The following is a 22934-nucleotide window of genomic DNA, read 5'->3' as shown; positions in this document are numbered from 1 at the left end:
AAGGCGCATGGAGGAGTTGGTTATGGAATTAAGGGTAGCCAGCTGCGTGTTCATCTTGTCTTGGAAACCCGCAGCTGTAGGATCCTTTAACATTTCACTCGCTTCTTTGATCAAGTCCCTTTGAAGACGAGTGAAATGGCACAGGTAATTCAGCGAATGCATGGTAAATGTCGCTGAGGAGAACATACGCTTCCTGTACCTATCCATGGACCTAGATTCCTTGTTAGGTGGATGGACAGGTACTGAAGGATCAGCTAGTTCCTTCTTTGTGGCAGCAGCTACCACCATAGCATCCACAGAAACTCCTTTTGTTAAAAATTGTTTGTCTGCTGGAGCTGTTATGAACTTAGAGGGTCTCCTGGGAGTGGGGTCCACTGAATCAGGAGCCGTCCATGCCTTCTTAGCAACCACCTGCATGAGGGGGTCGAAGGGGGGGGACACCCAGGAGGTGGAAGGATGAGAGCCAAATGCCTCAAGATACACAGATTCGTCCTCCGAAGGGTTGAGGGCTGGCCAATTTCCCCTCTGTTTCAGGATCTCCAGAATGTCTGCAAATGAGACATCTTCAGAAGGGGAACGGGGGGAACCCTCAGAATCATCCAAATCTGTGTCTGACGTGATGGACTCAGGTGAGTCAATGTGCTTCCTCTTACACTTCCTCTTCCGAGGAGGCTCTTCTGCCAAATCAGGAGAGGCCTCGGAAGAGGATGAAATCCCCACAGGGGGCTCCTGAGGAGCTGGCTCTCTGCGGTCCGGGATGAGGGAGTGAGTCGACTTAGCCTGAGGCACCATAGAGGGAGGGGCGGACGGAGCCGACTGTGGAGTAGAGCCAGGCTCTAACACACTCCGCATGACCTCGAATGCACCCCTGTCAGGCAGAGCCAGAGGTCCCCGCTCCGAGAAGCTAAGAACCCCCCTCGGCACTGACAGTGATGGCTCCGAGGCCGATGTCGGAGCCGAACTCACCAGCGCCGAAGCCCCGAGAGGGAGAGGGGGGTCGGACAAGGGTCCGATGCCACTCACCCCCTCGGAGCCGACGAGGGAAGTCCGGCGCCGAGATTCTTCCAAGGAAGAAAACGGAGCCGACGACGGAGCCGAAGACAATTGTATTGGCTCCGACGCAATCACAGTCTCGGTTCCGACACGACCCGGCTCCGAGCTCAAGAGAGTCGAAGGAGGAATATGTTGATGGACCGGGGCAGGCATCGACTGATGAGTCGGGCTCTGAAGCATCTGGGCCAGTGCCTCGGACTTAAGTAGTCGACTCACTACCCTCTGAAGGTCATGATCCGACAGCCTCGATGACCTAGAGGAGTGAGACCTTTGGCTCCGTTCAGACAGCAGGGGAGATCCTGGAGCCGAATGAACGGAGCCAAGAGATGGTGACCTGGGCCTCTTCCTAGTTGTCGGCTCCGAAGGTCTGGTCGGAGCCGACACGGGAACTTCTATTACCTCGGCTCCGGTCGGAGCCGAGGGGCCACAGAAACTGTGGACTGAGACTTATCGGCTCCAGCCGGAGCCGATGAAGGCAAAGGTTGAGAAACCTTAGGTCTCGGCTCAGTTACCGGAGCCGAAGACCTAGATGCCTTAGAGGGCTTCCCTGTTGAAACAGACAGGGAATCCTCTGGCTTGAGTAAGCCTCTAAGAATTAATTTATTCTTTCTTTCCTGCAGGACCCTGGGGCTGAAGCCATGGCACACAGCACAGGAGTCCTGCAGGTGCAAAGGCCCCAGACAATAGACACAAGAAGTGTGAGCGTCTGTCAGAGACATTTTCTGACAGCACGCATCACACTTCTTGAATCCGGAGACCTTTGCTTCTTTAGACATTTTGTCTGAACAGGTGTACACAAACACACACAGAAACACACTAGTTATACCCTGTCAGGTTAATACAATAAAAGTAGTAATAGTACTAGTAATTTAAACTATAATAAAACACACACACTCCACTAGGGAAGGAAAGGCCAATAGGCCCGAGGGAGAACCAAAGGTTCTTGGGGAAAAGAAACGGAAATTTTTTGGGTAGGGAATAAAAGTTTTCTAACCTACTCTAAACTAAGTAAAAATATTAAATTAAAGGGGTTTTTAAAGACTAATTTCAACTAGAAAATAGTACTCACCAGGAACCGGTAGAAACAACCAACCTCGAAGCTGTAGCGGCAAACGGGATCTGAGGTAACTCTCGCCTAGCATTGTGGGATATAAGGGGAGCCTCGAGCCGGTGGAACCAACTCTCGAGCTTTTAGAGTGGCCGAGTCGGAGCCGAGGTCGGCTCCGAACCCATCCAGCAAGAATGAAGGCGAGATAGACAACTTAACATCAGAGCTTTGCATGTATTTATTTGTTTGTTTGTGAATATATTTGTTTATATTCATTTTCTAGTGGGAATACTTTTACTGGGTATATCTCACAGTGACACTGAAAACAAAGGCAAAAGTTGTCTTCTGCTTTAAGCAATATGGTATGACAGTTATGCTTTATGATTTGAAGTATGACGGATATATTTTATGGTTTGAAAGTTGTGTGCCTACAGTGGTCTGAAGTACAATACGAAGTCTGGTGTTTTCATCAAAGGGCAGACCATTAGTTCATAATAATTTATCCATATGAGTATTTAGTTGGACCTTTGCAGCCATGATTTAGTTAGATAAACTGAACAGGAAGGAACATCAAACAATATTGTGTTATATAACAACAAACGATTACAAGAAAAAATAATATATGCAAGCAACAAGCTAGTATTAATAAGCCTGTATTCACCCACAGCCTGTAGTCTTTACCATCAATTGTAACATTAGCCTTAAATAAAATTGTGTAGCTCTTAATAATTCTGACTGAATTACTGAGTTGTATATTACTTACACAGCTGATGGGAAGCAGTGTGACGCACTCACAAGCCAGTATTCACTAATAATAGCTGCTCCACAAAAATGAGCATTGCTTTTCTGTAGAGAGACTTGCCAAGGGAATTCCCCAAGTCCTGCATCTTGGCCTCCAACAATTCTTGTATTGTAAGATGATCTGCGGATTCCACAATCTACAAAAGAAGTGCAGTATTTGATATTAACAATTGTTTTCCAAATCCATCTTACTTTACTGAGAAAATGTAGTACTTAATGGTTTCTGCTGGTTTATAATATTAAAGTAATACAAGTAAAATGAATACCATAAAACCAAATCCATACTGCTGCATTCTCAAAACAAAGACATTTGAAATAATAGAAAGTAATGCAATATCAAATTGCAGTAAAAGAAAGGAGATAAAAACATAAAAATACACTTTCAAAATTAAATTATATAAAGCAGTGATCTGATTAGTCTCCTTGTATCCCCCTCCTCAGATGTGGGGGCTGCATCCCATACCCCAGCTATATATTAACTCTGAGATCGCTGTACCTTGTTATTGCGGGATACCTCAGAGAGTACATTCTCAGAGTTAGTATGGATCTCATTATTTACAAGTGAATGGCTACATTTCTAAGTATTGTAATTATAGTCCTTGGACTTAAAGCAGACACCCCTCCATGGCTGCACTATATAGTACAATAAAACATTTTTTCACGTATACCTTTACAATGAAGTTAGTATATTTAGAGTCTGGGATGTATAAGGTCTGCAGCCCCTGCATTGTAGGATTAAGGTGGTACAGCCACTTCATTATATGTTTTATTTGTAATGCTTTTGTTGTAGAAGACTTTGGCACTGAAAAATATTAATTTGCTTTAAATTTCTTTGTTTTTAATTCAATTATATTGTGTTCTTTTTACCAGTACTCTTTCTTCCGTTAATTAATTGGTCCCTATGTGTTAATAACAAATAAACAGAATGGAATTTGTAGTAACAGGACCAAAGACAGTAATATTACCACTGGATACTCATTCACTGAGTGCTGTTACCACAGCGCTAACATTGGCTGCATATATGTAGGCCTAAACAGCAAAGGATGACCTGTAAAATTTGGATGGGGAGGTAGAGGTGTCAGGAGAAATCTCTTAAGAGACTTACTGCTACTATAACCACTCTATCAGATAACAAGGGAAACTGTTATGGCTTCTATATTCTCATGTTCATCCTTCCATCCCCCTTTACATCCTCATCTGTTCTTCCAGTATGAGGCATACAGACAAAAAATGAAAATATTGAACTTGTTTCCCACCTTTTTCATTGCTGCAGGCTATGTCAGATATAATGGATATCTTCAAAGTATGTTTTAATTAAAATAATATCTAATTATGATTTTGCCTAAGTAGAAGTTGTCATATAACACTTGATCATTTCCTTAACCTAAAAACAGAGTTCACTTACATACCTAATTAATATAATTAATTTCCTCATTTTCATTGGCAGTACTGTGATGGACTGAACAATTTCATGACAAGTGTCAGAAAATGTTGTAGGGTTTGGCTTGTGTACCAGAAAGGCACTTGACCTTATAAAATAAGGACTGATGTTTTTTTGTTTTTTTTTTTGTAAATCATTTTCCAAGTGGAATGCACACAAATGCATCTGTGATATGGGCTTGGGGTAATACTACTTGTAATGACTAGAATGATTCCTGCATTTAGCAATACTTCATAGAAAAAATATTGCAAAGCAGGGCTAGATGCACTGATGGTGCCAAAACGTGAAACAGAGGCAAATCCTAACTGACATAATCATTGACACAGCCTACATTCAATCCAGAATTTAAGGCTGTCATTTATGCACAGCAAAGGTGTTTATGCTTGAGAACTAGTCTCTTGCACTCATACTGCACAATTGCTAAGCTATCTTGACTCCAAGGTTACACAGCCTCTGAAAGTAGTGAAGTACCGAGCTTCCATCAATCTCTGATGTCATCTGATATCAGATATTGAAAAATCAGGGGACTGTGTGTTGCAGGGGTACTTTCCCCCATCTATATAAACAGCAGGTGAGAATATGTGTGCTGTTGTACATGTCTATGTTATAGTTCTTTCATGCACTGCTACTGAAGGCTAGGAGATCTATTCTGATATGCTATTTGGGATTTCCTGATTCTGGGAAGGTGGGTTTGTCATTTTGGCACTGTTGACTCTTGATACGAGAAGTGATGTATCAGCCTCTTGTAATGGATATTTGTACCACTTGCTATTTTTAATAAGGTCACTATCAGTAGCTTAGAACAGCCATAGTTGTAGTAGTGACAAGAAATAAATATGGCTAAATATTTTTAGCATTTCACCAGGTTGGTGTACCATATGTATTTTGTTTACATGGGCTTCCCCTAATATTGCTGGTAATTTAGTTAGGGGTTATCTTCTGGATCACATTCCTTTGATTATTCTATTCACCAAAGCTTGCTGTATTATATTGCAAGCAGTGTGGCATCACTGTTTATATCAGAATGCTGTGCAGTGTAGTGGTCATTTTGTCAGTCTTCCACTGCCATGCAGCAGGGGAGTTAGTACACTCCGGACATACAGGTGGACTTTGCCTTCTTGCAAACGTGTTTCTTTTTTAGTGACTGAGAATGTTTTTAGGGGAAGCTGTGTTCTGTCTTTTATGGTCTACTTAATGGATGCTGGTGTCTCAGTTCATCATAAGCCCATATATGGCAGTTGCCTACAATTACATGGATCACTAATGGCAAAAGGCAATCAACAGAATCATCTATAGACACAAGAGTGCTCACCCCAGATTTTTTGGGAATAAAGAGGATGACAGGCCCTGGGAAAAGAAGGAACCACATGACAGTCGGGCCATAAGATATTGCTGTTATGTCATGCTAGACTGCTCAGTAGCAGTCCATTCTTCTAAATTGTATTGTTTAGCACAATAAAACATAGGTCTGTTATACCTTTTTGCACTGTGCAGTAATCAGAGATAAACCGCTGCATAAATCAGAAACTTCCATCCCTAGGGAACTCTATAGCATGGTGTACTATAATTATCTTTCTCTCAAACAAGGTTTGTTTCATGCATCACAGCAAGAGTATCTGGCAAGAGTGATCATTTTAAGCTTATTATTAGATGGAATGATATACTGTTTTCCTAAAATTGTAATGGCATGGGCAGCATTCTGATTTGTGATCTCCCATGCATTAACTTGCATTAGAAAATGCTCAAAATAAAGCTCAAACTGATTTTTTTCAATATCCACATTTGTTTTACAGCTGACTGTAGTCTTTTATAGAATCTAGTCCCACTGTCTTTATCACCATCATAAAGTGGTGGGCAAAATGTACTTTAAACATTCCACAGGTTGGGAGATAGCAAACTCCACCACTGACCTCTACTCAGTCATACCCTCCACTAATTTTGTGTAAAGAGATGGGTCTACGTCACATGATATATATATATATATATATATATATATATTTTCACTAAATTGCCAATACAGTATATCGGCATATACTACACTGACCGCAAATGGTAGAAATTCAATACACTGACATGCTGGTTTGCATGTGCTGAGAACTAACCACAGTACTTACAAAATTAAAGTTAAAAATGTAAGAAAAAACTAACAAGCCCCCCCCCCCATTAACAGCAGTTATCACAACAGGAGATAGTGTTACTGCTCAGGCTCAAACCCTATACCTTGAATATAAGAGCCTGAATTTTCTACCCCTACCACCACTGAAAAAATGATTTTTATAAGGTTGATAAAGACCTTTTTTTAGCAAACAGTGCATTGGGAGAAAAAGGCTTGTGACCATCTTTCAGGAAATGCACGGTACAGTAACACAAAACCTTTCATTTTAGCAACTTTCTAAGATTATACAAGCAATATTTAAATGTGACCCTGGTTTTGAGGCTTTGTCCCCCTCCCCCATAAATGTTGGCTTTTTACAGATTTCTTGTGCTACAAAGTTGAGAGACATGGTTGAATGTCAAGGGCATTCTACAAGAAAGTGAGTGTCAAGTGCATTTTACAAGGAGCTGAGAGCTTCAGGGGGACAGAAGTTTAGTGCTGCGTATGCCAAGTCTGTTTACAATGTGCAACTGTTGTCTAGCAAAAGATAATCACTATTGTGCTAGAAATTTTAAATCATTGTTAGTAGCACAACAGGTAATATACTTGCTTTTGATGCAGAAGGCTGTGGGTTCTGCTCCCACATTATGTAGATAGATTGCTAATACTGTACTGTGTTGTACTTTAAAGGGGGCAGATGCTGCAGTCCTCAGGTCCACATCTCTCTAATGTGGGTTATTCAGACGACCTCTACTTCTGTAGAAATGGTGCATTGACTGATACTGGTGGATTGTAATGACAGAAGTTTGAGTAGACTTTTACTGATGAATCAGCAAGGTGTATTCATGTATGCATGGTCCTAAAAATGTGCAGGGGGCCTATGATTTGAAAAACAGCCTAAAGATAAACTTTATCCGCCATTGGTCAGATACATTTTCTTTGAATATGAGTTTCAATGTTGTTTCAATGAAAGTGAGTTTCAAGGGCAGAGAAGTTTTAATGCTATTTGAGACTGTATTGCTTTGTTTAGCAAACGTCTATCAGTGCTTGTGCTATAAAATTTGAAATAAGTTTTAAATTAAATCTAAATAAAATAGGTTCATAAATTAGTACAGTACTAGGTTAACTGCCCTTTTGGGCCATTTTAAGCCTAGCCAATTACTCCTTGGGAGAATCAAGACCTGCACCTTGTGTCTGCAAGATAAACACCTTAACCATTATACTGTACAGTACAGGGTATTGTTTAAAAGCTAAATATGTAGTGAGTGGTTTAGAAGTTTGTTATTTGGTTCAATTACATGTTTGATTATCTAAACAGTTTGACAAAGAAATATTTTACTACAATAATATACTGTACCATTTTGTATTTACAGTAAATTTGTTTCATTTTTCTTGTTTAATGTTCATCAAAAGCATTTTTAAAAGTTTTTTATTTGGTTCATTTATATGTTTGATTATCCAGATAATTTGATTATGCGAACTACCCTAAGTTCTAAATAGTTCGGATAATCGACTCTCTACTGTACCAACTCCAAGACTGCAAACTAATGGAAGAAAGGGCAAAATCCTACTCCCCACTGTATAGAGATCCTGAAAAAGAAATGCTGGCATCTTACAATAAATCGGCAATTTTGACAAAACAATCCTCCTAACTACACATTTGATACAACGAGTGTTAAACTATACTTATAAATAAATATACATATACACACACACATACACACACATATATATATATATATATATATATATATATATATATATATATATGGATCTAGGACGTTTGATCGAATGATCAAACATCTGAATCCATTAAGAGCGAGTATACTTATGCGAAAGTACTTTTCACCGAAGAAGCACTTTCGCGTAAGTATGCCTGTTGCTGAGGCCATACTACGGTGTGGATAAGGGAAAATTCCCTTTTCCCCACTGTAGTGTAGAGGGAGAATATTAAAGTAGGGGGGGTGGGGGGTGCAGGGGGACAAACGAAAGTGCTTTTTCGGTTAAAGTGCTTTCGTTAAAGTGTGTTCAGTGGTTATGGATTCGGACGTTTGATCATTTGATCAAACGTCCTAGATCCATATATGTTGTTGTTCTTCTTATGGCTTTTCCCGGTCAGGGGTCACCACAGCGGAACTCCGGTCCACTAATGATTGACAGTAGATTTTTTTTACGGGTGCCGAGGTGCCAGCTCGATGCCCAACCTTCAAAGGAGGCACTCCCATTCTACGCATGTCTTTCGAACGCCACTCCACTCCACGGTGGACATGCAGACTTCACACAGAAGGCGCTCCAACCGAGAATCAAACGGGAGAACCTCTTGCTGCGAGGCAACTAGATCCATATATATATATATATATATATATATATATATATATATATATATATATATATATATATGGGTCTACTTATAAATTTCAAAGTTTCAAAACCTTGAATTTCTTATGGTCGAGACCATAAGATCAAAGTTCTGAAACCTCAAAATATAAATTACAAATAAAAAATAAAAATAAAAACAAAAAAAATGTTTTTATGTTTTTGCAGGGGCATACGTCCCCCTACAACTCCACACCCCCTGCTAATTAAATATACCAACTTCGAGATCACAGTGCAGTGAGGAAAACAGTAAACAGTTTGAAGTTTCAAAACTTCCATCTTATGGTCTCAACCATAAGAAATTCAAAGTTTTGAAACTTCGAAATTTAGATGTAGTATATATTGCAAATGCATATAGGTCTAAACTAGACACACCCTGATAAAAACAAAGCACCACCTAAAAACAAGTACAAACCTTCTTTGACAAGGGTATCATGTTAGAAATGCAATTTATCCCCTAAAGATGTACAAGTGATCCAGTTCACTAGTTTTTCTTTATTTCTCCTTTACTGACCAGGTTAGTTCCACTAGTCTAGTGGTCTCTTTTCAGGGGAGACCCGATGTACTCATACTACCAGAGGAAAGTTGGCCAGGATACCAGGGAATTTCCCCTACTCTTTTTAATAGGTGCCGTGGGATCTTTTACATCGACCTGAGCTATACCAACTCAGGCACTTTAATGTCTCATCTTAAGGACGACACACTCAGGAGTGTCAACAATCCATCTATCTGGTGTTTGAATAGAACTGTCAGCTCATGCACAGTAACCCTTTACTTATTTTATATGTCTTTATTAAAGCATTCAGACCAACTAAAAAGTCTCAAACCAGAAATCAAAAAGTACCACAGAAAATGCACATAGGACCAAGCCAGAAAACCCCTGAAAAAAATAGAATATCATCTGAAAAAATAAACAAACTACAAAACCTCCCTTGATAAGGGCATCATACGAGAAATACAAATTACCCCTAAGGACATACAAGTGTTCTAGTTCATTGGCATAATGCTTTCAACTTTCTGCTGTGCTTTGGATATTGCAAATATTCATAACTTGTGCAACTGAAATGTTCAACTCCATCTACTGTGATAAGCAAGCATTCTTCTTCTTTCTGCTTTTTCCCAGTAAGGGGTCGACAAAGCGGATCACCTGTCTGTTCATGATTGGCAGTGGAGTTTTACGGTGTCGAGTTGCCAGCCCGGCACCCAACCTTCCACAGAAGGCACACACATGCACACACTCACACCTAGGGCCAATTTAGAGTGTCCAATCCACCTACAGCATGTCTTTGAGATGTGGGAGGAAACCAGAGCACCCAGAGGAAACCCACGCAACCACAGGGAGGACATGCAGACTCCGCACAGAAGGCATCCCAGCTGAGGATCGAACTGGAGAACCTCTTGCTGTGAGGCAGCAACGCAAACCGCTGCACCACCGTGGCCGTGATAAGCAAGCATGACATATGAAAAAGTGTGGATTATATCCTGATAAGGCACACCCAGCTGTATTCTAAGGTACAAGGTTCCCTGGAATGTGCTCTTATCAGGACATAAACCTTATCTTCATGTGTATTAATGCACTTTTATAAAATTGGCTTCTGAAACAAAGAAGCACAACTGGTTGCATGCATCATGTGATCATGTTCTTAAAACTTAATAATGATACATTCATCCTAATCATAAACCATATGGCATAAGCAAACAAGTCCTCCTTTCATCCCCAAATGTAATCCAGGCACCAGACCACACTGTACAGTGCAAGCATGGCTTCTGCTTTTATCTCAACTGAAGTTTTCATTTGGCTCTAAGATTAAAACATTGATAAAAAAGATAACCAGCACAGGTAACCAAAAACTAAGGGTAATGCTACTCAACGCCAGAAGTCTCAACCTCAAAATGCACACACTCGAGGCTCTCCTCAGCATGGCATGGAGAAAATCGATGTTTGTGCAGTGACGGAAACCTGGTTCAAGGCTCAAGAGAGCACCCCAGCACTGCCAGGTTACAATTCATATCATACCTTCCGGCCTCAGTTACCAGATCGCAGTACAAAGGGCGGAGGTGTATCCATATTCATCAAGGATACCCATATCTCCAGGTTAGTAGTGCATCATGATGCCCCAGAGATCATCCATGCGCAACTATCAGCAAGCAAAACCACATTTCAAGTCATAGCCAGTTATAGATCGCCCACCATGTCCCAAGATGCTCACTCTGCATTCCTTGAGACATTGGAAAATATAAAGGTCCTACCCAACACCATAATCCTGGGTGATTTCAACTACCCTGGTATAGACTGGGCGAACTACCAATGTTCCAACTCCTATGCTCAGCGATTCATAGAATTTATAAATTCAAATGCCCTTGAACAACTAGTATGTTCCCCCACTAGAGGGGACAACATATTGGATTTAATCATCACAAATATGGGCGCCCATTGTACCACACCCATTATCACTCCCTCCTTGGTCAGATCTGACCACAAACAGATAACCCTGGACATCCTCACCCCTCCACCTCCCCCAGTCAAAAAAAACATAGTCAAAAACCTTTCCAGAGCAAACTTCAAACTACTTGCATCCAAAGTGGAAAGCTTCACTATTCCCTTGCAGAGGGATAATGATATCCAGGATGTGGAATCCTACACCAAGGCACTCTATATGCATCTTCAGGATTGCATGGACCGTGCTATCCCAAATAAAACCAAGACTCCTTCCTCAAGCAAGAAGAAACCAGTCTGGTGGACCCCGGCCATACGCAAACTTTACAATAAAAGGAGGAGACTTATACAAAAAAAGGCCAAATCTCAAGTAGAAAAATCATCCCTGATCAGCATTAGTAAGAAATTGAGGGCCCTCATCAAGTCAACTAAAGCTAATTTTGAAAAGAAAGTTGCCAAGGATGCCAGGATAACCATAAGGCCTTCTATGGCTACGTCAAAAACCTAAATGACAATGCTCAGGTCTGTTCTGAGCTAGTACAAAATGGAACAAAATACACTGACCCTTCTGACATTGCCAACATCTTGGCTGACAGTTTCAGTGCAAACCCCCCCCCCCCCCCCTCACCACCTACAGGGCCTATTACCATTCCAGGGGATTGTGTAAGTCCAATTATTACTGATACATTGGTTAACAAGGCTCTATCTAAAGCTAAAAACACTGCCTCCATGGGACCAGATGGTGTCCCAGGCTGTGTCATACGCGAGCTCCAAAAGGAATTAACCCTGCATCTTAATACCCTGTTCAGTCTCAGCCTCTCCACAGGATATGTGCCCAGAGAATGGCGCACGGCAACGGTGGTCCCGCTACACAAGGGTGGGGCCACAACTGACCCTGGGAACTACCGACCAATAAGCCTGACCAGTCTGATCTGTAAGGCTATGGAGCGAATAATTATGGAACTCATAAATGGAGAGATTGGGAACCTCCAGTCGCTGGACCCCACACAGTTCGGCTTCGTCAAGGGCAGATCATGCCTCCTGAACCTGGTGGATTTCTTTGAGACAGTTACTCAGGCTATAGATAAGGGAAAGGAGGTACACACGGCTTACCTTGACCTTGCTAAAGCATTTGACACCATTCCCCATTCAGGTATTATTGATAAGCTCACCAGCCTGGGCATAAACCCTTACGTCACAAGATGGATTGCAAACTGGCTCTCAGACAGATCCCATAAAGTAAGAGTAGTGGGATCTATGTCCGAATCCAGACCAGTAACGAGTGGTGTGCCTCAGGGCTCTGTCCTGGGGCCCCTCGTGTTTGGCATATACTTCTCAGAAGTACAGGCAAGCATGGAAGGGCTGTGGCTGACTAAGTTTGCAGATGACTGCAAACTGGGTGCTATAATAGAGTCTCCGGCCGACATGGAGATCCTCCAGAAGGGCCTAAATGAGACCGATGCATGGTGTCAAAGCCATAGTCTCAAGCTAAATGCAAAAAAATGCACAGTAATCCCCTTTGGAAAAAGCAGAGTACCCACAAACTACAACATAGGAGGTAATCCCCTGAAATCTGAAGAAGAAATAAGGGATCTAGGGACCCAAGTGGATAGCCAGCTTTCCTTTGATAACCATGTTGCCAAAGTGGTTAGAAAATCCTTCTATGTGACCCATCTGATCATGAAAGGGTTTACATCAAGATCTAAGGATGTAATGGTGCCCCTCTACTCTTCCCTCATCAAACCCATTATTGAGTACAATGCACCAATTGGAATGTACCTGGCTAGACATCTCCAGCAGCTGGAGAGACCACAGAGGTACCTAACCAAGAGAATTACTGGCTCCAAACAGTTGCCCTATGCAGCACGATTGAAAAAGCTAAGACTGTTCTCTGTTGCATACCGCTTTCTCAGAGGCGATCTCTGTCGAACGTACAGAGCCATGTCCAACCCAGAATTGTTGAACATGCTCCATCTTAGCAAAACCAAATCTACCTGAGCTACACGCTCTAGGGGTATAAACCTCAACACAACAATGAATAGAACATGCTGGAGGGATAGATTCCCTTCGCAGAGACTTCCCTTACTATGGAACAGGGTCCCGATCTACATAAGACAGAGACCCTCACTATCACTCTTCAAGAGGAACCTTGATGAGTGGATGGGTAACAGAAAGTTCACACCGGGGATCACACCAACAGCACTACTAGATAGGGGCCAAGGGTACTAGCTGCTAGTACAAGGGTCTAGGGAACTACTAAAGGGGCAATGAATACCGCACAATGTGGCTGGGCTAATATATGCCTTTGGGCAGATAGCTCAGTACCAACCTATGAACCTATGAACCTATAAGGCAAAGTAATTAGTTATTTTTTTTCTATAATTATCAGAATCTTCTTCAGCAAATAAACACAAAATAGTTAAATGTTTGCAGTTTTAATGACAGATGTTTGAAAACTGTAAATTGTTACAGGTTCTGAATTGCAGAGCTCCTTGGCTAGATTTATTGTTTTTGAACTGGTTTCCTCTTTAGCTTTTTTCCTACAACCTACACTGAGCTGAGCTCACCCATGGTCTTTTACTCAAGAGACTCCAAAACGTGTGGAAAGTCTTGAACTGTGAGATTTTTCATCAAAAAGGGAATACAATAATTATTATTTCAATTTTCTTCACATATTTCAAGTGTATGTCAAGTCACTTATGACTTATTACTTTTTTTATACCTTTAAGTTAGTTTGTTTGTTTTTAACCTAATCAGTTAGTGTGGTGCCATAGTCTTGTATAATTGTATTCTCAGTAGTGGAAGAGTTATGATACCCTGCAGGATCAATGCATCATTTACACATTTATACATCTTTCACTGCCTTTTTGCAATAACTACATTTACTTGTAATTTCTGCCTGGTTAGGTGCCATAGTCTTGTAGTTTTAGTTTGAAATAGTCATTTTTGTTGCAGGATCTGTGCCCTCGCAAACTGTTTATTCTCAAATTCTGTTGAAAAGATTAGTCTGTGTATTTGCCTGTTTAAATGGCATTTACAGATGTTTATGTTTGTTACAACTGCTACTGACTTCCCTGCTCTTTGATTGTTACACTATTAGAGCCCCCCACCCTTCCAATGTTACATTAAGTTCTGCTCTCTGTGCCGCTACCACCTGGTTGCTGCAGTAATCACAGGTTCCTCTACCTGAACGGTAAAAGTTAAAACTCCTGAATTTCTAGACTACTGAGACCTTCGACCTGTAGCACAGAGTCATGGTGGTGGCAAGACTGTGATTTATTCCAGGTTCTGAGTCACAGGGCTCTACTGGCTGAATTTACTGGCTTTTTTGGATTGCCTTCCTCTCTACCTTGTTACTTATAACCTGTGCTGAGCTGAGCTCACCCAGGGTCTTTTACCCAAGACTATGAGAAGTGTGGAAAGCCTTGAAATGTCAGGATTTTCCATTAAAAAGGGAAGAAAAAAGCATTACCGTGCCTCTAGACTCCCTCAATAGTGGGTTAACTGTGCAAAAGCCTTTTTCTCTAGAGGAAGCCTTTCTAATCCATGCAATATTTGCAATCTAAACTTGAGGCTTCAGTAACCTGCAGTGAGTGAAATAAATCACACCCTGAGCTATCTGAACAGAATATTTGTACATCCCAGCCTAAGAAATTTGATACTCTCCCATTGCTCATTAATGTCTTCCTAAACTAACCCCTGCATCCCAACACCAACCCAATTCCAGTTATAATCCCCCAGCCCCCTGAATCATTACTGTCTAACCATGGAGCAGCACTTCCCCACAACTTGTCTAGTCAGCCTAATTGATATGGGTATCTTGAGACAGTGTTAGAATTGTCTCATGCTGTCTGACTATCATCTGTTACTCAAACAGCTTAACACATTGTGTGTGAGATGTACATATATAATGGCACTGGAGGCTAAAATCTCTCTCACACACACAGCTCAGACATCAGGAACCTTAGCAGTACAACACACCCCACCTCACGACAACCTTCATGCTACACATAGAACTTCATATACTGAGGTTCTAAATATTAACTTGCCTAAACCTCAAAGACCTCCAAGATGCAATGGAAGCACAAAGCACCCTCAGCAACACTGTCCACCTAAGTCTACCACCTTACATAGTGCCAAAGTCCTGGTTGCTAAGACCATAAGGCAGGCTTCTACTAAACCAAACATTCTAGTTATAGGTGACCCCATTGTAATACACAGATGTACTTATTATCAGGTTGAGCAAGAAAAGAGTAATGGCTAGTTGTTTGCCTGGTGCCAGGGTCAATTAGGGTCAATCATATCACACATGCGCTCAAGTCTTGGAACACTAAGTATGACTCTGTCATAGTACATGTGGGTGGCAATGACTTGAGTATGCACCTCCTTGGACTATATGAACAGAGACATGATGGCGCTCTCAGACTATGTGTTCCAGGCAGGTATGAGCCTAGCATTGAGCAGCAGTCTACCTTCTACAAGGATGATGCCGCGATATGAGCAAAAAATTATGAACTTGAATAACTGGCTTAGTTTTAGGTGTCATTCAAAGGAGCCCAATATTTTTCTCCCTGGGATGACTTAATCTTCAGACCATGCTGTTTCACCAGGGATGACATGCACCTGTCCTCTCTAGGCTTTGGAATATTGGCAAAGACATTACCCACCCCAAAAGTGACTGTTTTAGCAATGTTAATCAGATATACCTACCAATATAATGAAACATGCAAAAGAAAATATGAAGATGTTAGTGATCAATGCTAGGAGCCTAAACAAAAAACTCCACTCCCTACAAGCCGTCCTCTGAGACATGGTTGAAAATGGCAGAGAGCACTTTGGCTGTGCAGGGCTATAATGCCTTCCAGACTTTTAGACCAGTCACTGCAGAAGAGGAAAGAAAAAGGTGGAGGTGTCTCAATATTCATTCAAAGAGACTCACATCAAGGCTAGTTAAGCAAAATGATGCACCAGAGCTTCTTCGTGTCCAAACTACCATCAGATAGGTCCCTTACCATATAATAGATAGCTATAGAACCCTCTCTATGACCCAAGAAAACCACAATGGCTATCTAAAAGAACTAGAGTCACTCAATATCAAACATAATACCATTTTTATGAGTGATCTAAACTATCCAAATATAGACTGTGAAACCTTTACCGCCACTAGTGCACAAGTAGAGAGATTCCTGGACTTTGTCAGTACAGATGTACCTATTAGGGGATAATGACATCTTAGACCTTGTCCTTACTAATATGAAAGCATCTTGCATCATCCCTTATATCTTCATGGCTTGTTAGGTCTGATCATAAAACTGCGTCCTTCAAAATAAAATTTAATCCATGGACCACTTCTGTCTCTGGTACCTTTGAAGATTACTCCAAGACAAACTACCTACTCCTAAGTTCTACAGTGGCAATCTTCGAAGTACCACTAATTCAGTTAACTAGTTTTTTTGAATATGTGGTAACATACATCACTAAACTATACCAGCATGTAAAGCTGCATAAATGCAGTTTTACCCAATAGAAACAAGTGAAGGGCATACCACAATCAACCCCCCCACATGGAACTTTAGTATCAACAAGCCTTACAATAAATAAGGAGATCATTGGCTAAAAGAAGCACAATGCACATAATGACATACCCCTCATCATTATATTAAACAAGTGATGTAGGTGCTTAATTAAATCTACCAAAGCCAAGTTTGAGGCAAAAATAACCACCCAAGCAAAGAACGAACACAAAGTCTTTTTTTAGTTATGTTAGTAATCTAAGAAGCACAATGCAACAATGTGCTGAGCTAATTGTAAACAATGTTAGATATACCAAATCTGAATATATAGTGAACTTACTAGCGTATAAATTCATCTCAAACTTTCCAACCCCCTCTACCCCGTCTTTCTCACATGAAATATCTGAAACCAACTTGCCAAAAGCAATCACAAAAAAACCAAGCCCTAAAAGCACTAGCAAAAGCAAAACATGCTGCATCAGTGGGTCCTGACAATATCCCAGGATGCATTTTGAATAGCATGAAGCATGATTTAGCCACATCCCTAACAACACTGTTTAACCTTAGCCTCCATATGGGTTTTGTGAATGGGGGCTAAGGTTAAACAGTGTCAAGTGAATGGAGAACAGCAACTGTTATTCCCCTGTATAAAGGGGGATATTCCACGGACCCAGGCAATTACATTATCGTGGAATTATCAAGGAATTAATCAATAAGGGCACAGGAAACTTCACAACACTGGACCCATCTCAGTTTGGATTCATCAAAGGCAGGTTATGCTTACTCAACCCGGTAGACTTTTTTAAAAAGGTCACCAATGAAACAGATGAAGGTAAAACAGTACACACTATCTACCTCAACATGACCAAGGCTTTGGACATACTCCCCCTTGCAGACATAGTAGAAAAACATAATAAATTAGGAATAATCCACTTCATCACCAGCTGGATTGCCATTAGCTCACAGATAGGATGCAAGACATCAAAACAGGGGAAGCAGCCCCCACAAAAAACAGTCAACTAGTGAACTTCCCTAAGGAACAGTGATGCGACCATTTCTGTTTGGCATCTTAGAAGTAAAAGCCAGGTCAAAAAGTGCTCTGGCTAACTAAATTTGCAGATGACTGCAGGGTAGGAGCAGTGATCGAATCTCCAGAAGACTCAGCCATCCTGCAAAAAGGCTTGTCCCATATAAATAAGTGGTGCTAAACTCATGGACTAAAGCTAAATGCCAAAAAAATGCATTATTGTCTTCTTGGGAAAGTCGATTCTCCTGGGAAACTACCACATTGACAACACCCCCCTAAGAGTTGACTCTGTAGTTCAAGATTTGGGAACTTATATGGAAAGTGACCTAACTTTTGAACAACATGTGGCCACTGTGGTAAGGTAGTTTATATTGAGCAGATCATAAAAAAGAATGTGCGTGGTCGCTATGCATGGTAGAAGTGAAACTTCTGTAAGGAAGTGTGAAGGAAAGGTATTGGTTTTGTGTGTGTGTGTGTGTATGTGTGTGTGTGTGTGTGTGTGTGCATATCTGTTTATATCATCTGAACTCGCACTACCATAAGAACCTCTGTAAGGAAGTGCAAAGGAAGTGTGTGTGTGTGTGTGTGTGTGTGTGTGTGTGTGTGTGTGTGTGTGTGTCTGTGTCTGCTGGTGGAGTTTGAGTTGGAACTCGCACTACCTCTCTATGAGGAGAAGTCGTGCGCGCGCATGCGTGCACGTGTGTGTGTTTGTATTACCCTGAACTTGCACTACCTTGCCTTAAGAATTTCTGTAAGGAAGTGCAAAGGAAAGCAAATGGTTTTGTGTGTGTGTGTGTGTGTGTGTGTGTGTGTGTGTGTGTGTGTGTGTGTGTGTGTGTGTGTGTGTGTGTGTGTGTGTGTCTGCTGGTGGGGTTTGAGTTGGAACTCGCACTACCTCTCTATGAGGAGAAGTCGTGCGCGCGCATGCGTGCACGTGTGTGTGTTTGTATTACCCTGAACTTGCACTACCTTGCCTTAAGAATTTCTGTAGGGAAGTGCAAAGGAAAGCAAATGGTTTTGTGTTTGTGTGTGTGTGTGTGTGTGTGTGTGTGTCTGTGTCTGCTGATGGAGTTTGAGTTGGAACTCGCACTACCTCTCTATGAGGAAAAGTCGTGCACGTGCGTGTCTGTGTGTTTGTATTACTCTGAACTTGCACTACCTTGCCTTAAGAACTTCTATAAGGAAGTGCAAAGAAAAGCAAATGGTTTTGTGTGTGTGTGTGTGTGTGTGTGTGTGTGTGTGTGTGTGTGTGTGTGTGTGTGTGTGTTGGGGGGCATTGCCATCAGAGATATTTTTTTCTTCGATGTAGGAACAAACGGTTGGTTAAGAAAGGTGATTTCATTACTTGGAAGAGTCCATGACCCCTCTTTGGTTGACTTCGTAAGACTTGCTTACAACCAGTTCAAAAGACTATTTTAGCGTATTTTCCACTTACATTACTCACTGAAACATAATTTCCATCTCTCAACTGCACACATTTTGTGCTGCTATTATTATTATTTAAAAACATATTGGCATGAAACGCATTCACGCTGGAAATAAAGTGAGAGTAATGTTCACTCTGTCTAAAACTGGTGTGTTTATATATTTTACTCTACAATACTTCCATATAATAATAATAATGGAGCTATGATCATCTGCAGCCTGTTATTAAATGCTGCCCTTGCCACTAATATTCCTTTACTAAGACTGATTAAAAAACAGGTGATCTACTGGCGGTGAAATGAGGAAACAAGGATCATACACAGTTGTATCACACTGAGATCTGCCATACAACTAGTCAGTTTAACATTTAATTCTAAATAAAGTATTAGCAGTTAATTTTGAAAAGTGCTTGTTGCTTTCAAGTTTGTGTTTTTATGTGTGTGGGGGCTGGTGAGGTGCTGGGGATGCTGGTTAGGAGTCTGCAGATAGCATTTTAGTGCTAAATATATATAAGCATTCTGCATTTGCATGTGTATTTGATATGATAAGACAGGAAATACACACTGACAGTAAAAAATTCTGATACAAATGTAAATACTTAGAGACCTTAAAAGTAATAGTATATATATTGATTCACAAATAGTAGCACCTGCTTGCATTTTTCCACACAGATTTTCAGTTGATCTGGTATGGTATTTACTCTAGTCTTTAAAAAACACTGCACTTGTTTTGTATTTCCTTTGGTTCCATTCCTTCCTTTTTTATAACCATGCCCTTGGCTCATTGGAGTGTCAACTTGCATCACGTGTTTCTGACGTTCTTACTCTAAACCTATAGGGTTAGGACCTTCCAAAACATATTGGTCATTTATAACACACTCCCTGATCCTCACTAAGCCCTTGCCAGACAGTCCCAAGAAGCCTTGTCAATGAGTTGATCCTCGGATTAGGGGCTATAGGAAATTACCTCTTCTTTCTGTGGGGTCTTGCAATAGATGGGAAAAACAGTAAACCGAAAAGCTAAGCTGTGGTAAGAATTAGTGGCTTACATCGCTACCCTACGGTGACCCTATTTCAAGCCCCCATTGAGGGGAATGGGAATCGCTCAGACAGTGTGTGTGTGTGTGTGTGTGTGTGTGTGTGTGTGTGTGTGTGTGTGTGTGTGTGTGTGCTGGCAAAGTTTGATTTATAAGTTGCACTACCTCTCTATGAGACAAACTTGCACTATGTTTCCAGCACTGTGGGTGGAATCTAAGTTCTGTTTCTGTTTCACTTTTCATTTCACTCAGAACTTGCAAGTGTGCCTTAAGTTTCACTTCAAAAAGGGGATTTTGTCTAGATCCAGGGACATCATCGACCCCATTTACTCAGCTCTCATTAGACAGTTTTGGAGTATAATGCCCCTTTTGGCATGTATCTGTCCAGACACATGCAACAACTAGAATGCCCAGAAAGATACCTTACAAAATGAATACAAGGCCTAAACAATATGCCCTACATGGACCACCTCAAAGCCCTATCTCTATATTCGGTCACTTACAGGCTGCTAAGAAGTGACCTGTGTCTAGCACACACAGCATCCTCCACCCCATTACTGATGGACTTACTTCACAACTACAAGTTAAATGGATAAGAAATACTCAATACAAGGACCTAAACCTGTTCTGCAAAATTGACAGAACAGTTTGGAGGGACTGTTATATCTTGCAGAGGATACTACTGCTCTGGAATAGAGCCCCCATCCATGTAAAGCAAATGTCATTCCTGACCACATTCAAGCATAGCTTGGATGAATAAATGGGAAATAGGAAATATACCCCATGACTCCCCCCTTGTACTACTAATGGACAGAGACAGTTCCTAAATGTTTTATCCCAATGCATGCGTCCTCTCTAAATATCTTGGTTTTGATTTAGTAATTATCACTAAAGTAAAGCATAAATATTGATCTTTGAAAGGGTTAGGTGAATCTAAACTGCAATAGATTAAGTTAATTTTTATGCACTAAATGGGATCATTTGCTAGGCTTAAGATAGCTAGCAAGGGCAGTTAGCCTAGTACTAACCTATAACCATATGAACCTACATTGACAGCAGAAAAGTGTCCCTGTAACTTACTTTTTAATTTTGGTGATATTATCCCATTTCATGGTGTGACAGTAACCTTTTGTGCAGTTTGATTGACACCCATCATGCTAAATCAGAACCCACTGTGGTTTCATCTATTTGTTTAAAGGTAAACAAACTCTGACTAGCAGCTTGTGCTTGTATGGGTAAAAGAAAAAACGCAGATCCTATTTGAGCAGTAAGGAAAGTCTAAACCTTTGAAAAGTATGTCCATTAAAAGGTAGAGACTGTAATTATTTTAACAGCGCTGTACCAGTTTTTAAAACTATATCAAAATGGAAGCTGCTTATGTCACTAGTTATTACAGTACTGCAGTGTAAATAACATTGATGATGCTGTTCAGTTTTAGATCAGAGATAATAGAGAGTAGGCATATGTTTGCAGATTTTTTAAATGCATTATTTCAGTGTCACATTTTTTCCTAGACATATAGGTATTGATAGATATTTAAAACATCCTCCTGCTTTCTTGGCTAAGAAGTACTTTTGGACCTTTTTCCATTTGTATGATAAATTATGTGTTAGAGCTCAACATCACTGTTTAATTTTTCACAATACTACAAAGGTGGTCTTGATTTGAAGAAGTAAGTAAACCACAGGTTTTGCATTTCCTTTACTTCATGGCAATCATATTTGTCAGCTGTTCAGATTTTTGCCGTATACTTTTGGTTTGCTCCTTATATAATCTGTAAGATTCTGGTTAATCACTGAGGACTGAATTCACGAAATAATGACAGAGATTTGAGTTTCAGACTTCGTAGCCTTCAGAAAATGCATGCAAACACAAAATATGTTATTCTAGCAAACTTTGAGAGTTTATAAAAGCAACATTTAAAATCTGCCCCTGATTTTTGGCCCTTTGTTCCTCTATTATTTTTGGCTTTGTCCAAATTTATTGCGCTTAGAGCTTGAGATGTGTGATGGCAACGTCAGCAGTACTTTAGTGTAACAGCAATCGATATTTCCTAAAAGTTACATGAATAGGTATTGACCGTTATAAGAGTAATACTTACTAGCAGAAGTCTCTGTCACGAAGATGCATAATAACGGAAATACACAGATATACTTCATATTTGTGGTAAACAGCAACTTCGGTGAATCACTAAACGGTTAGCTCTCACATGAACTAACTACTCAAGTTAATTCTAGAACCGTATTATAACAGGCACCCCTGCTTTATGTCTTTGGTTATAGCTGCAACTGGGAGGGGGGCGTGTGCAGCTGTGACAAGCCGATTACCCACGGGGGAGTAACATAGTGTATTTTTAAAATGATTTAGAAACGGTATACTTTGGGGGTACTTCTGTGTCCATTTTTGCGAGGTTATATTTCTTCATTACATCTCACTCACATACTCTCTCTCTGACACACACAAATCTAAGCGTCTTCATTATACTATCCTAAATGGGGGGAGGCAGGCGAGTTGTAACGGACCTGTGAAATTTTGTATTATACTTCAGATCATCGAGGAAATTAAGTATTGAACGGTGGTTACTTAGAGCGTAAACGGGTAACTGCTTTCATTTTCGCGTGTTGCTTGGAAACGCTTAAACTGCCGCCGATTTTTTTTTAACTTGAACTCCAGTGGTTTGAC

General features: G+C 40.8%; 1 protein-coding gene across 1 annotated transcript in view; it reads right to left on the bottom strand.

The window, feature by feature from the left end:
• LOC122801643 (serine protease 52-like) overlaps positions 1 to 22488 on the bottom strand; it is a 263807-nt gene extending 241319 nt beyond the window's left edge. Inside the window, exons 1-2 of the mRNA XM_044071124.1 lie at positions 22354 to 22488; positions 2865 to 3039 (exon numbers count right to left, since the gene is read on the bottom strand). Coding sequence (XP_043927059.1) covers positions 2865 to 3039; positions 22354 to 22411 — 233 coding nt within the window. The 5' untranslated portion in view covers positions 22412 to 22488. The remainder of the gene's footprint in view (positions 1 to 2864; positions 3040 to 22353) is intronic.
• Between the last annotated feature and the right edge of the window lie 446 nt (positions 22489 to 22934).

This window comes from Protopterus annectens, chromosome 1.part0, assembly GCF_019279795.1.
Source record: "Protopterus annectens isolate FY-2018-M chromosome 1.part0, PAN1.0, whole genome shotgun sequence".
In the NCBI taxonomy this organism is placed as follows: domain Eukaryota; kingdom Metazoa; phylum Chordata; order Ceratodontiformes; family Protopteridae; genus Protopterus; species Protopterus annectens.
This window is presented reverse-complemented; position numbering and strand designations above follow the sequence as displayed.